Consider the following 12725-nt stretch of genomic DNA (forward strand, 5'->3'; position numbering starts at 1 on the left):
AGGTGAGAGAAGTGGCTTCACTTCTAGAGGCGACAGCTATGGACAGGTAGGTGGCCATCGACAAATGTGGGTTTTTGGTAGCTGCTTCCCAGAGACCTCCTGAGAATCACCAAGTTGGTGTTGCAAGCAGCCGAGAGCTCTTTGGTGAAGGCTTTTCTGACTCCGGCAACTTCCAGGTCTCCTGAAAGCCAGCAGAGATCCTCCTGACTTTTCCTTTCCCTGCCTTTCCAGTGGGTGTGGAATCCCTGGTTTCCTGATGAAACCCTGATAGAGAATGCCATTTTGAATAACTCTTGCCTAGAAAAGGTCCTACACTGACAATATATACTGTTTTCCTTTGTTTCACACCACTCATCTCTCTTTTTCCCAGTATATCTATCTCAGTCTCTCCCCTATCAAGAGGACTCCAAATTATATTTCTACCTCTGGCCTTTCCCCTAAGTCCCACCCAAATTTCCAACCATTTCCTGGACACCTCCACCTGGACGACTTGCTAAAACCTCAAACTCAACAAATCCAAAAATAAGAACCATCTTCTTTTTAAACTAGTTCGTTTTCACAAATCCACTTTTCTTTTAAGTGCAATACATTTATTTCCAGTTATCTGGCTCACAACCATAGCCATACTATATTTCACTCTCATCCAAGTAAATAGTTACTGCGAGAGGATAGCTACTATGTGCCGGGCGCTTGGTTAAGAGCTGGGGCCAGAAGGGTTATTTAACAAGCAGATGCGTTCCCTGCTCTCAAAGAGCTTACAGTCTGGTGGAGGATCTAGGCGAAACCTAAGAAGGTTCTGAAATTATTTTTCTTTTATCCTTTAACTGCATCCAGTAACTTGCCAAGATTCAAGTTTCAGAAATCCTTCCTGAATTCTTTCTCCTTCTTTCCATTCACAACCCCCTTATCAACCAATAACCTTTAGCTGGACTATTTCTCTAGTTTATTGGCCAGACTTTTTATTGTATCATGGATCTTTTTTGTTTTGATAAAATACATATGCACAGACTATATTTTGCAGACAATTTCAGGGAGTCATCAATGGCCCCTCTGGGGCCAAACACTAGGTCCTTTGGGTTCTTTCATTAACCAAAAGAAGCCCCAGCATCCCTCCCATCTTAACCATCTCCATCTAGGGCTGTATATTTATAAAGCACAATCCTATCATATCTCTCCCCCGAAATAGAAATCGTCAAGGTTCACTTGCAACAAAAGCAGTGCCCAATGCACCCTCAGGATTTCTCTCTCACAAGCCCCCTGCACAAACCCCAGGTCTCTTCCAAACTGAGATGCAATCCCCAAACATATCCTATGCAATCTCATCACAAAGCCTTTCTTCGCTCAGACTGTATCCCGCACTCCCCGAGTCTCAGCTAATCTACAGCTCTCAACAGTTTGAGCCACTTTGACATTTTGTACCTCTGACACTCACATTCAGTCTTGTTTTAGAGTTGACTATCCACACTTTTCCAGATTATGAGAGTAGGGATCATTTTATCTTTGTACGTCCTGAAGAACCTGGCATTATGCCTGGCCCACCGTATATGTTTGAAAAAAGTGTTAGGCTAAATTAAACCCAGCTCTCCTTTTCACGTTTTACTTCCACTTGCATCTGCATCCTATTTCCTTCCTATGTAACTGTCCTTCAAACACCTGAAGACAGTAACTTTGTCCTTGTTCCTTATCTGTAGAAAGATCCAGAAGATACTGGTTAACTTGGTAGTCTAATTTATTGTAAATAAAACTCAGTATAAGCACAAAACAGTCAAGAAGTCCCTGAGGGTTCTATCTCCCAACCAACCTTTGGCTCACCCTCTGTGATTTGGGACAAAGGGTATCTCTTCAAACCTTTTTCTCCCACCACTACTTAGCTAAAATAAAGGAGAAACAGATAATCTCACCCTTATCGCAGTAATTCTATAAATATAAGCAAGAAATTTGGCAAAGCACTTGAAACTTTTGAGACAGGAAAGGAGTATGACCCACGTCATGGATAAATGTGATTGAGAATGGGTAATAACTAGTCCTAGCTCTGCTATTAAATCTGTGACCCAGGACAAAAACCCAACTTCTTTGGGCTTATTTATCTGCTTTTTGCATATTATAGAGACTGATAAAAGCTGAGGAATTCATGCTCCTGGAACAAAATTTAAAAAAATCTTCTAGATTGTATGTAATAGGCATGGCATTTTAATCACAGTATTTTAGTCTTGCAAATAGTAAAGGCGAAAGTAAGAAAGCTGCAGATCATTATTTCTCTTTAAATGCTCTTATTTATAAGCCTTAGAGTTTTTAAATCACCCAGCTCCCCCCACACAAATTCTATTTAGCCTAATTTCTATTGCTCTTGTACACCTACTTCCTGCGATTACGAAGGGATGCTGTGGAAGGAGGTACCACTCTACTTACACACATCGGCCTACTATGCTCAGTTTCCCGCAGGGACGGATCAAATGGGAATTGGCCAATTCTTCCTTATCAGTTGTGCCCTTCACATCTGAGCCAATATTAATGTTCTTTCCCAGCTTACTTGGGTTACCCCCGATTGAATAATGATTTTCACCCTCTAAAGGATAAAATCCTTGTGGAAAGACATTGTTGACATGTATTACCTACTCACAAAGTACAATTCGTATACAGTTAAGGATAGGGTATCCGTTTCTCCGCTGCAATTTGTAGAATCATCCTCATTCACTGTCGCCCAGAAAATGACCTACATCCATGACTGGCAACACTGTCCCCCTCAAGCTGCGGTCCCAGCTTGTCCCACTTGTCCCCCCTCAAGCTGCGGTCCCAGCTTGTCCCACTTGTCCCCCCTCAAGCTGCAGTAAAACTTGCCTTCTGACATTCAGACTAAAATTTTAACCATCTCAGTAATCCCCTGTATGATGAGCTTTTGGAAAGTAACCTATTGACTATAAACCAAAAGAGCTTCACTGGAAAAAGGATGTTTAAAAGAGAGAAACCACTTGAAGGTAAACAAAACAAGTGTGGGCAGGTGAATATGTAGATTAAACCTACATATTCAACTTCATTTCTACCTAAAGGTCTACTGAAATTAGAATACAGAAAAAAATATGAGAACAGGAGAGGAGACAACAGAACAAAACGGACAACCTACAAGTAGACGGTTGAGTGAACTCAGCTGCTTTGACAAAGCTCAAGCCAGCAGTGGGGAAAGCTGAGATCCAAACCACTTGACACCACAGAATCTTCAAGAACACAGAAGCCGACAGTGCCAGGTGCCCCTGGAACCAAGGATAAAATGTGCTGGGTGCAGACAAAATAAAGGCTACTGAGAGGCGCTTGGGTGGCTCAGTCAGTTAAGCATCCAACTTCGGCTCAGGTCATGATCTTACAGTTCGTGGGTTCCAGCCCCGTGCGGGCTCTGTGCTGACAGCCCGGAGTCTGGAGCCTTCTTTGGATTTTGTGTCTCCCTCTCTCGCTGCCTCTCCCTCGCTCACGCTCTCTCTCAAAAATAAACATTAATTTTTTTTTTTTTAATAAAGACTACTGAGAAGACCATGGTAAGAAGTTAGTTCCCTACTTTCATTCCCCACTCAACACCATGATGCAACCACATGTCTCCTAAGTGGGCAGATGTCTGCAGACTTAATCCCCAGAAAGGAAAGACCTCAAGACAGGGATTAAGTAAATAGATGCATAACGAATACAGAGACTACCAGTATAGTTCTGGCAGTCAGACCCTTACCCTGTAAGCCAGCCATCTTACAATTCTTCCTTACAGAACAGACCAACCCCAAAGAAAAGGCCTGAAGACATTGACACAAGGGGTTCCCCAACACAGAGCCCATCTACATCTCCCAATAGTGAAGTTCAAAGCTAGCAAAGCTTCATCCTTCCAAACCTTTCTATCAGCTTTTTACGGTCTTATTCACAAGCGGGTGATCAAGGATCTGAGAAGTCTTTAATATGAAAGAGATCAAAGCAAACAGATAAAACCAACAGAGAAACAGAAACAACCCAAGGAGAATAAAACTACAAATATAAACAATAACACTAAAATAAAACTTTCTAGAAAGAAGAGCAAAGACACAGATGGAAAATTGGAAAAAAGAAAAGCAAAAGGAAAATCCAGAAGGTCTGATATTTGAAAGACAGGATTTCTAAAAGGGGAGAACAGAGAAAATAATAGCAAGAAATTTGCTAGTGAAATAAGTCAAGAAAATTTCCCAGAACTGAAGGACAGGAGTCACCAGGTCTTAAAAATCTACCGTGTACCGAATTGTGTGCAACACAATGAATTAAAATTGAGTCATACAAAGGAACATCATTGAGAAATTCCAGAACACTAAAGACAGTTTTTGTAAGTTCCCAGAGAGGGACAAAAAAAGATTACACATAAAGGATCAATATGCAATACTGGAAACAAGACAGTAGACTAATGACTTTAAAATTCCACGGGTGCCTGTGTAGTTCAGTTGGTTAAGCATCCGATTTCAATTCAGGTCATGATCTCACAGTTTATGGGTTCAAGCCCCACATTGGGCTCTGTGCTGACAGCTCAGAGCCCGGAGCCTGCTTCAGATTCTGTGTCTCCCTCTCTCTCTGCCCCTCGCCTGCCTGAGCTCTCTCTAACATTAAAAAAAAAATTCTAAAAGAAAAAATATCATAATTTAGAATTCTATATCCATCAAACTATCAACTATTTCCCTTCCAGGTACGCAAATTACTACTGTTTATCTCCCACACACCTTTCTCAAGAAGTTAGTGGAGAATGTCACTCCAACAAAATTGGAGAATTAAAACAAAAAAAAAACAAACCCCAAAACTAGGATATAACATATAGGAGGAATATGGGGTGGGGAAACACGCACGAAAGGAGAGCGGTGAAAGGAAATGTCAGGAACGGCAGCTGTGCACCAGATCTGACCCAGGAGAGACATCTTGAGGGTTGGTGACACCAAGACTCCCACTGCTCTTATACCAAAAGACTGCCTAAGTCAGTTTGGTTCAGGTTCTTTTTCGTACTTATCTGATTTTGACCAAACCTAATAAAATTTCTGCTCTCTCCACCATGCCCTGGAGGGTGAATTGATCAGCCTATGTTAAACACCCCATCCCACGGGTTACACTTTGGCTCCTTCAGAGGACTGGAGGGAAGCCATGGTGAGCTTAGACACAGAAAAGAGACAGCAGACTACTTCTCCAGACCATGTCTCTGCCAGCCATCCAGGACTGGAGTCCCAAAACAGCCCTGCCGGACACCTTGCCCGCAGTGGAACCTGTTTTCCAGGATTCATTTGTGAACTTGCACAGTCTTCCCCAGAACTGGCTTTTATAAGTTATCAGTGAAGCTAAAGCCAGACTATGACCCAGAGAATGTTTAGTTTATCTATTCTCCTTAAAGCCTTGATGTAATAGTGACCGTACTGCCCTATTCTTACACAGCTAGCTAGATTTTGGTTTACTACTCAGCTCTTAAAACCCAAACAATGTATTCTTCAGGGATACACACGTCAGTGGCAAGACTCCAAAGAAAATAAAGATTAACACAAAAATCAACAGAATAGTTACTTGTGGATGGTGAAAAAAGATAAGGAAGTATAACTGGAGAGGGCCAGAGGAGTCCTCAAGATATTGCTGGTTTTACGTTTGACTTGGGTGGGAGGCACACAGGCTTTTATTTATTACTCTTTAAGTTTTATAGTCTTATGTGTAAGACTATACATTGAACATACATACAATCAATCACAGCACAGATTGCAAGGTAGAATGTCTCTTCTTTTACAGAAAAAGCAACGTTTGTATTGATATACCCCTCTCTCAGGAATAGGAATATCCAAGCCCTCCTCCCCCAAAAGCCTCGATCACAATTCACTGCTACCTGAATAGTATCCGTGTGTTGGTCTATCACTCAGGAGACCGAAGCAAAGTTCACAGGACATAGAGAGTCTGCAGTTTCTAGTCCTCTAACAGAGTAACCTCTTGATTCAAGAAAAAAAAAAAAACAAAAAACCAATTTACTACTCATCTGGTCAACATCTGTTTTTGTGGTGAGACTTGAAATTATCCTGTTTATTTTTCAAAAACTGTGTGGAAATTGTTTTTGTGTGTGTGTTTTTGTGTTTTTTGCTTATTTACGGATTTATTTATTTATTTATTTATTTAGGTTTTTGGTAGCAAATTGAAGTACAAAGTATAGGCAAGAAAAAGAAACCAATGTGAAATGCATGACTTACAATACCTACTTAATTCATTTGACAAAGATTCCGTTAATGAATCATGTGCTGAAAATACCCCAACTCCATCTTCGGACTTGTCAACGTAAATCCAAGCCAGGAAATGCAAACCACGCAGATTCTTAAGAACCTGGGAGGGAACATTTCATTCTGTCCCCCACCCTCTGCTAGTCAGTGATGTGACCCTCTCCCCATTGTTGGGTATTCCCTGGAATGGGTTGGTCACAGAAGAGGTGTCTGTGGGATGTCGACATCAGCGTTCTCCCAATCTCTTTCCTATCATGGCGCTCACACAAGGAACTGCTACTTGCACAGCGCAATGGCTCTTCCTCCCTCCAGGCCTCTCAAGCCAACCAACGTCTCGGCACATCATCAGCCCATCTGCTCCTGCCTGGCTCACGAGTCTTCTCGGTTGAGGTCTGGCCTGCATAGTACAATAGCAGGGAAGCACAATAGATAACAGGGAAGTTATCTTCTACCGAAAGCCACCGGGAGAGGAAGTCTTGAGGACAAGACGGGCTGATGTTCAAAGATGGCAAAGACCGACGGTAAGATGAATTCTTTTTCTGATTTCTTCTTCTGTACCATTTTTCCTATTATTGACGACGGGAGAGCAACGAAAACATCTGACGACTGCTATCGCAAAATGTCTCAAGCTCACGTATAAGAAAATGGAAAAACAAAAACAAGAACAACCCAAGGGTCATCATCAAGTTTTCTGTTTTATTTAAGATTTTAGTTTTAATTCTGAAGAAAGAGGTACATTTCCTTGTTTTTAGTTTTAGCGTCAGGTTATAACCAGGTTTCTGTTTTCTTTTCTCCTGTCTTTTCAATACTGCACAAACGTCCAGAAACTACAGGGTTAAGTAAAAGCTGCAGGCAAGGAGGTCAGAGATTTGCTCCTGATGGTGATCAGATGGCCCCAGAGCAGTGCTATCTCAGAGTGCCCCAGTCAGGCGAATTTTAAGGGAAAAGAAAAAAAGATTCTGACAGAGGAGAAAGACCGAAGAAATCACTTATATTTCAGCTCTTATGTTATGCATAGGTATTAAATCTGTGAATACTTTTTTTCTTTAAAACATTTGAATTTACTTTAAATCTAAAGCCAAAAATTTTTTTTCCTTTAAAAATAAAAAATCACTTCTCCCCTCCTTATCAACTCTTTAGCAACAGGCCAGTTACTGCTACAGATCAATTTGTCTTTCCATCAACTTCCAATAAATTCTTTTGCTTAACAACACAATCAAGTCCTCTCCATCAACTTGCCCGAAGAATTAAAAATTAAATTAAATTAAAAGCATTTTCCCTGCAATAGTGATAAGCTGAATACAAGATGGATGTCAGGACCACTGCTTTCCCCCATGCACTTAGCAATCTCATTTCAATTAACCTGGTTTTCAAAACTTTTGCAGTTGATAATGCATTTACTTGACCTTTCCTAAAGATTAATCGTCATTTTCTGCTAAGCAGATTATGTCATTATTATGCGCAACAGACAAACAGTAATTTTCTAAGTATTGAGACTGCCCTTTGATTTTTTTTTTTTTGTCCCTCCTTAAAAAGGCATTTTTAGGAAACATTCAACAGTGTCACTCAAATGCTGGATCAACAGAAACTTTTACAATTGAAAAAAAAGAGATGGTAATGACCCTGTGATCGCATTGCATCTGGGGGTGAGGAGAAAAAAAAAAGTTGATCGGGAACTGGATTCTTCAGAACGTAAGAATGAGAAGGGAGCTGTGGGTGTGGGCCAAGAGGGAGAAAACAGGGCGGGACAAATCCTGCGTTTTCTAATGGTTTCTCCTCTTTCCCTAATGGCGGTCCAGTGTTGAACTCTGTAGTAAATCTGTGGGGGTTTTGCTGGGGGGTCTGAAGGCTGTCTGAAAGCCTGGGGGTGGGGAGTGGAAGCTGGAAGGGTTTGAAGGAGGAGGGTAGGGGTTCCAACTGGCTCTGTGCAGAGGGATCTGTGTGCTGAAGGGGGCGCTGTGGTGGGTCTGCGATGGAGCAGCACTGGGGCCGTCCATCTCTGTGAGGGCCTGAAGGGATTTTAGCCAGTGTGGAGGATTGTCATCTTGAAGAGAGTCTAAACTGTTTCCTGAAGTTGCTGGAATACCTAAGGAGAGAACAGAAAAACAAGGGGGGAAATGGTGAGTTTGTGAAACAAGAGTAAGAAACCCATCGAACAAACAAACAAACAAACAAACAAACAAACAAAAAATGTCTCAGGTGATTAGTTTACCCAAAAAGAAACAAAACTTACAAATCTTAAACTCCTTCCAGAGGAGACCTTTTTAATCTTATGTTCTTTTGAATCCTCCGCCCACAAGGACCATGATTCATTGCTAGAGAAACCCATGCCTCTTCTTCAGGGGCATAGACATCGTCCCCCACTGTCACAGAGGCAGAGCTGCGGAAAGTAGCCCCCAGAATTGTATGCCATCATCTCCCAATCGCGCTTCGCCTTCTCTAACAGGGGTACGTAAACAAGATAGCCTTATAATAGAGAGCTTTATTTTCAAAAGTGGAGTATGTTCCTTTAAAAGGGTAAGTCAGACACTTTTGTTCTTTGAGACTTGAAACATGCGCGCGTGCTGCCAGACGTTAGCACCTACTTACACCCAGAGAAGCAACCGAGGCACCAAATGCCTTTTGATACAGCGAGGCCAACACAGCTAACCGAGACTGCAGGACCCCAGAGAACGACACAGGCCACCCCACGCGTGTGGCTTTGTGGAAAGAAGCCGATGTTGAAGAGACCTCTGTCTGCGTTTAATCTGTGCTAAAAACCAAATGGATGGCAGTCAGTGGAGCCGAAGGAGCGAGAAAGTTACCTGTGATGATGGCTGGGTCTGTCCAGCTGCCAGGGCTGTCCCAACTCAGGCTGTCGGTGGTGGCGGGGTTGGACGTTGGTGCAGTGTGGTTGGCGTTGGAGGGGGAGGAAGAATTGGGCAGTCCACCAAAGTTGATGTTAATGTTGGGTAGAAGTGCCCTTAGCCCGTCCTGCCATTCCTTCATATTTAAACTCTCTACAGAACTGCTGTTGTCTGGGAGATTTACCAACAAAAAAATGAAAGATAAAAAAAAAAAAAAATAAAAAGCTGACGTTAGAAACAGATGTTGTTCTTTCGTGGTTAAGCGGGAGAAGAATTATTCTTTCTTTACTGAGCATTTAAGATGGGTTTTCCTAGCAAGATAAACTTGGGTTAGGATTTCTCTCGTGAGCTCAGAGCCCCTGAAATAAGTGAGGAAGAACTTGCTCAAGGATCAGGAGAGCGAGCGTCTTGTCCTTCTTAGAGGCTCTTCACCATTTTGTGTTTGTAAATCACTAAGCCGGTTTAAAGACTCAATGCTCCAGAGCACAATTTAGTTTCAGCCACGTTATGAAGTTTCAGGTAGTGAGGCATTTGGCCAGCTGAGTTGATTTATGCTATCAAGCCTGCAAAGTTCAATATAGGAGCTTATTTCTGAGCCCGTTAAGTGGAAGAAAAGTCATTTTATGAAGAATAAACATAAGCCAATAGAAAAGGAAAAATAATTAAGTTCTTCCTGATGATAAAACTGGTAATGCATTTCAGAGGAGAAAGGCAGTAATGAATAGGCTTTTGAATTTGAAAAGAGCATTTTTCCATTAGTCATAAAGGCCGAGTAGGCAGGGGCTAAGCTACCTTTCAGATGGGATAATTTCCAGCGCAGCCTGCCTGCCCTATTGCAACAGTTCTACCGATCATTTAAAACTCAAGTCCTGGAGTCCTACAGTTAGTTCTCTGGTTCTACTTATGAATAGTGTCATCCCTGACAAGACACATCAATGTAAAAGGCTTCTGACAAGTCGTAACTAAACTTGACCTACCACCATCCAGAATCCACACACGGTAACTCATCGGTTGGAGGGGAAGGGGTGAAGCGTAGGTGGTAGAGTACGGTTTTACTGAAAACAGGAATGTAGGTCAAACTACCAACTGAGGTTTTTGAGAAGAGCAGAGAATTGATAAGCAATCGCCACTGATGATGATGGTATTCTAGCAGGTGGTCTGTGCTATTTGGTGAATGTAGAATTGTCTTTTTATAATTTTGCTTTGCACCAATTTACTGTTCTATGTATCATGTTTCAGCAAGTGAAGCATTTGACCCTACTGGCCTTATTCATGCAAAGAAAAAAAACAAACAAACTACAACCAAACCCAACAAAAGTCATCCCTGAATTACTAAGATGAAGAAAAGGCAATTTATGCCATTCAGACAAGTCAAGACAAGGGAAAAGAAATTCTTCAAACCTACTTTCATTTCACAATCAAGGCATTTCCTAAGGCGCCTCCTGTTTGCATCTTTACACGTGCACTGAGCTGTACAATTTACAAGGCTCTCTCACACTTATTTATTGTTTCATTTGGCCCTCGTGTTGTGACGTAGGCGGAACGGGGACAATAATCTCCATTTAACAGATGAACACACTCCAGAATAATTTGCTCAACGTCACATAACTAATAAAGACTTGAACCCAGACCCCGAGTTGTTTTTTCTTAATAACACCAAGCTCTCTCTCTCTCTCTCTCTCTCTTGATCTACACTGTATAGACTATTAATTGCCTTTTTTAATGGATCTATAAGACCCATGACTTAAAAAAGGCACAATCGAAACACAGCAACATTATAGTATATCCACTGGCCATGAGTAGCGGGATAGAGAAATATTTTGGCTGAATAAACAGAGTAGACTTTGCAGCTAGGCTGGGGGTGGGAGGGATTTCTAATCAACAATGCAATAGTCATTTTCACCCTGACTCCCAACTGCATGAGGCAATTCACAGTAACAAAGTAACAAAGTTCTAAAATACTCTCCAGTACAGGAAGGTTTGCTGACTATGGCACTTTCTAACCTTTAAAGTGATCAAATCATCAGACGGAATAACTTAAAATGGTTTTCAATTAACCAGAAACGGAACTCTAAACAAGGAAAGCTTCCTAGGAGGGAAATAAAATCCCCCTGATATAAAAGGATGATGTATAACCACGTGGAAAAATTCCGAGGAAGACTAATGCTCTTGACCTAGGTAGCTAAAGTCAATTAAGAAGACTGTAGAGATGATTTGAGACCCTCTTTTCCACTGAATAGAGAAAAAGAAAATACCCATGACTCAGTTAATACCAATTTTCTCCTTACTTTTGCTTTACATTTAGTGAGAAGTGGAACCAAGGAGCCCCTAACTTGGCCTTAACAGAATAATATTTGCATTTATATAAAGTTTATTTGAAAATTAGTATTGCAATCCAGTCAAAAGACATTTGTTCACGGGCAGGGGACCCACAGGAACTTTGCATTTTCCATTCAGTTTTGCTGTAAACTTAAAATGCTCTAAAAAATAAAGTCTACTTTAAAAAACATGTTTCCCTGATTTTAGACTAATGAAATCAGGCAAGAGTACAGCGGACCCTTGAACAACACAGATTTGGGCTGCATGGGTCCACTTACACGCAATTCTTTTTTCGGATAAATACAGTACAGTCCTATAAATGTATTCTTCTTTTCCTTAGGATTTTCTTAATAACATTTTCTTTAGCTTAGTTTATTATAAGAATACGGTATATAATACATATAACATACAAAATATGTGTTGTCTGTTTATGTTATTGGTAAAGCATCCTGGTAAACAGCAGGCTATTAGTAAAGTTTTGGGGAGTCAAAAGTTACACGTGGATTTTTAACCATGCAGGGGGTTGGTGCCCCTAACCCCAAGTTGTTTAAGGGTCAACTCTCTGTTGGCCAAAGAAACTCACATTTGCCACATGATATAGAAACAGTGAGAAACTCATATCATCCCAGGTGAACTATGATTATAAGATACCTTGAGAAATAAATAAGCTAGTTTCTAATTCTTACAATCTTGCCAAAAAACAAAGTCATGTATCTAGGCATCTCAGGACCTGGACAGCATGCACGACTGGTTCACAGTGAAGCTGCAAAGTGTCACAGGGAAGCGGACTGACATCTTTAGCTCTTGGAATGGGACCACTGACTCCCAAGTAGCTTAGAAGAGAAATATTCTTCAGCTCTCTCCCCTGTTGCTATGCCAAGTGTTGGCATAAAGAACAGGCAAGGGACGGGAAATTAACTAAAGCCTAACTTCATCAAAATAGCTCTCTCAGTCCAGCCATACTTGAAATCACCTCCTTCCCCAACCCGCTCCCTCCCTGCCTTGGACTCCAATTGGTTCTGGCAACAAGGGCCTCTGGTAATCCATTCTTTGCAATATACAATAGCAGGGGTTATTCACCTCAACACCACAGACATTTTGGACTACATAATTGTTAAGCGGGGTTGTTCTATGCATTACAGGATGTACAGCAGCATCTCTGGCCTCTACCCACCAGATGCTAGGAGCCCATACATCCCAGTTCTGCCAACCAAAAGTATCTCCAAATATTGCCAAATGACTCCTAGGGGAACAAAATGGTCCCTGGTTGAGAACCAATGACACAAAGGAAGTTGGTTCCTTAGTTTCTAGGGCTCTGAAAAAATCCCAC

At 41.4% G+C, this 12725-nt stretch overlaps 1 protein-coding gene and 1 long non-coding RNA gene across 8 annotated transcripts in view; one reads left to right on the plus strand and one right to left on the minus strand.

Moving 5' to 3' along the window:
- Positions 1-5621: 5621 nt before the first annotated feature.
- Positions 5622-12725, minus strand: part of CNOT4 (CCR4-NOT transcription complex subunit 4) — a 148628-nt gene continuing 141524 nt past the window's right edge. For 4 of the 7 annotated variants that reach the window (XM_045495767.1, XM_045495765.1, XM_045495770.1 and 1 more), the window contains 2 exons: positions 9035-9247; positions 5622-8316 (listed from right to left, as the gene is read on the minus strand). In XM_045495767.1, coding sequence (XP_045351723.1) covers positions 8015-8316; positions 9035-9247 — 515 coding nt within the window. In that variant the 3' untranslated portion in view covers positions 5622-8014. The remainder of the gene's footprint in view (positions 8317-9034; positions 9248-12725) is intronic. The other 3 variants (XM_045495773.1, XM_045495771.1, XM_045495772.1) reach the window with 1 other exon arrangement.
- On the plus strand, positions 8567-10401 carry LOC123606919. Its single transcript, XR_006716569.1, has 2 exons — positions 8567-8678; positions 10316-10401. It is a non-coding gene; the product is annotated as an uncharacterized LOC123606919 (long non-coding RNA).

This window comes from Leopardus geoffroyi, chromosome A2 (assembly GCF_018350155.1).
Source record: "Leopardus geoffroyi isolate Oge1 chromosome A2, O.geoffroyi_Oge1_pat1.0, whole genome shotgun sequence".
NCBI classification, from domain to species: Eukaryota; Metazoa; Chordata; class Mammalia; order Carnivora; family Felidae; genus Leopardus; species Leopardus geoffroyi.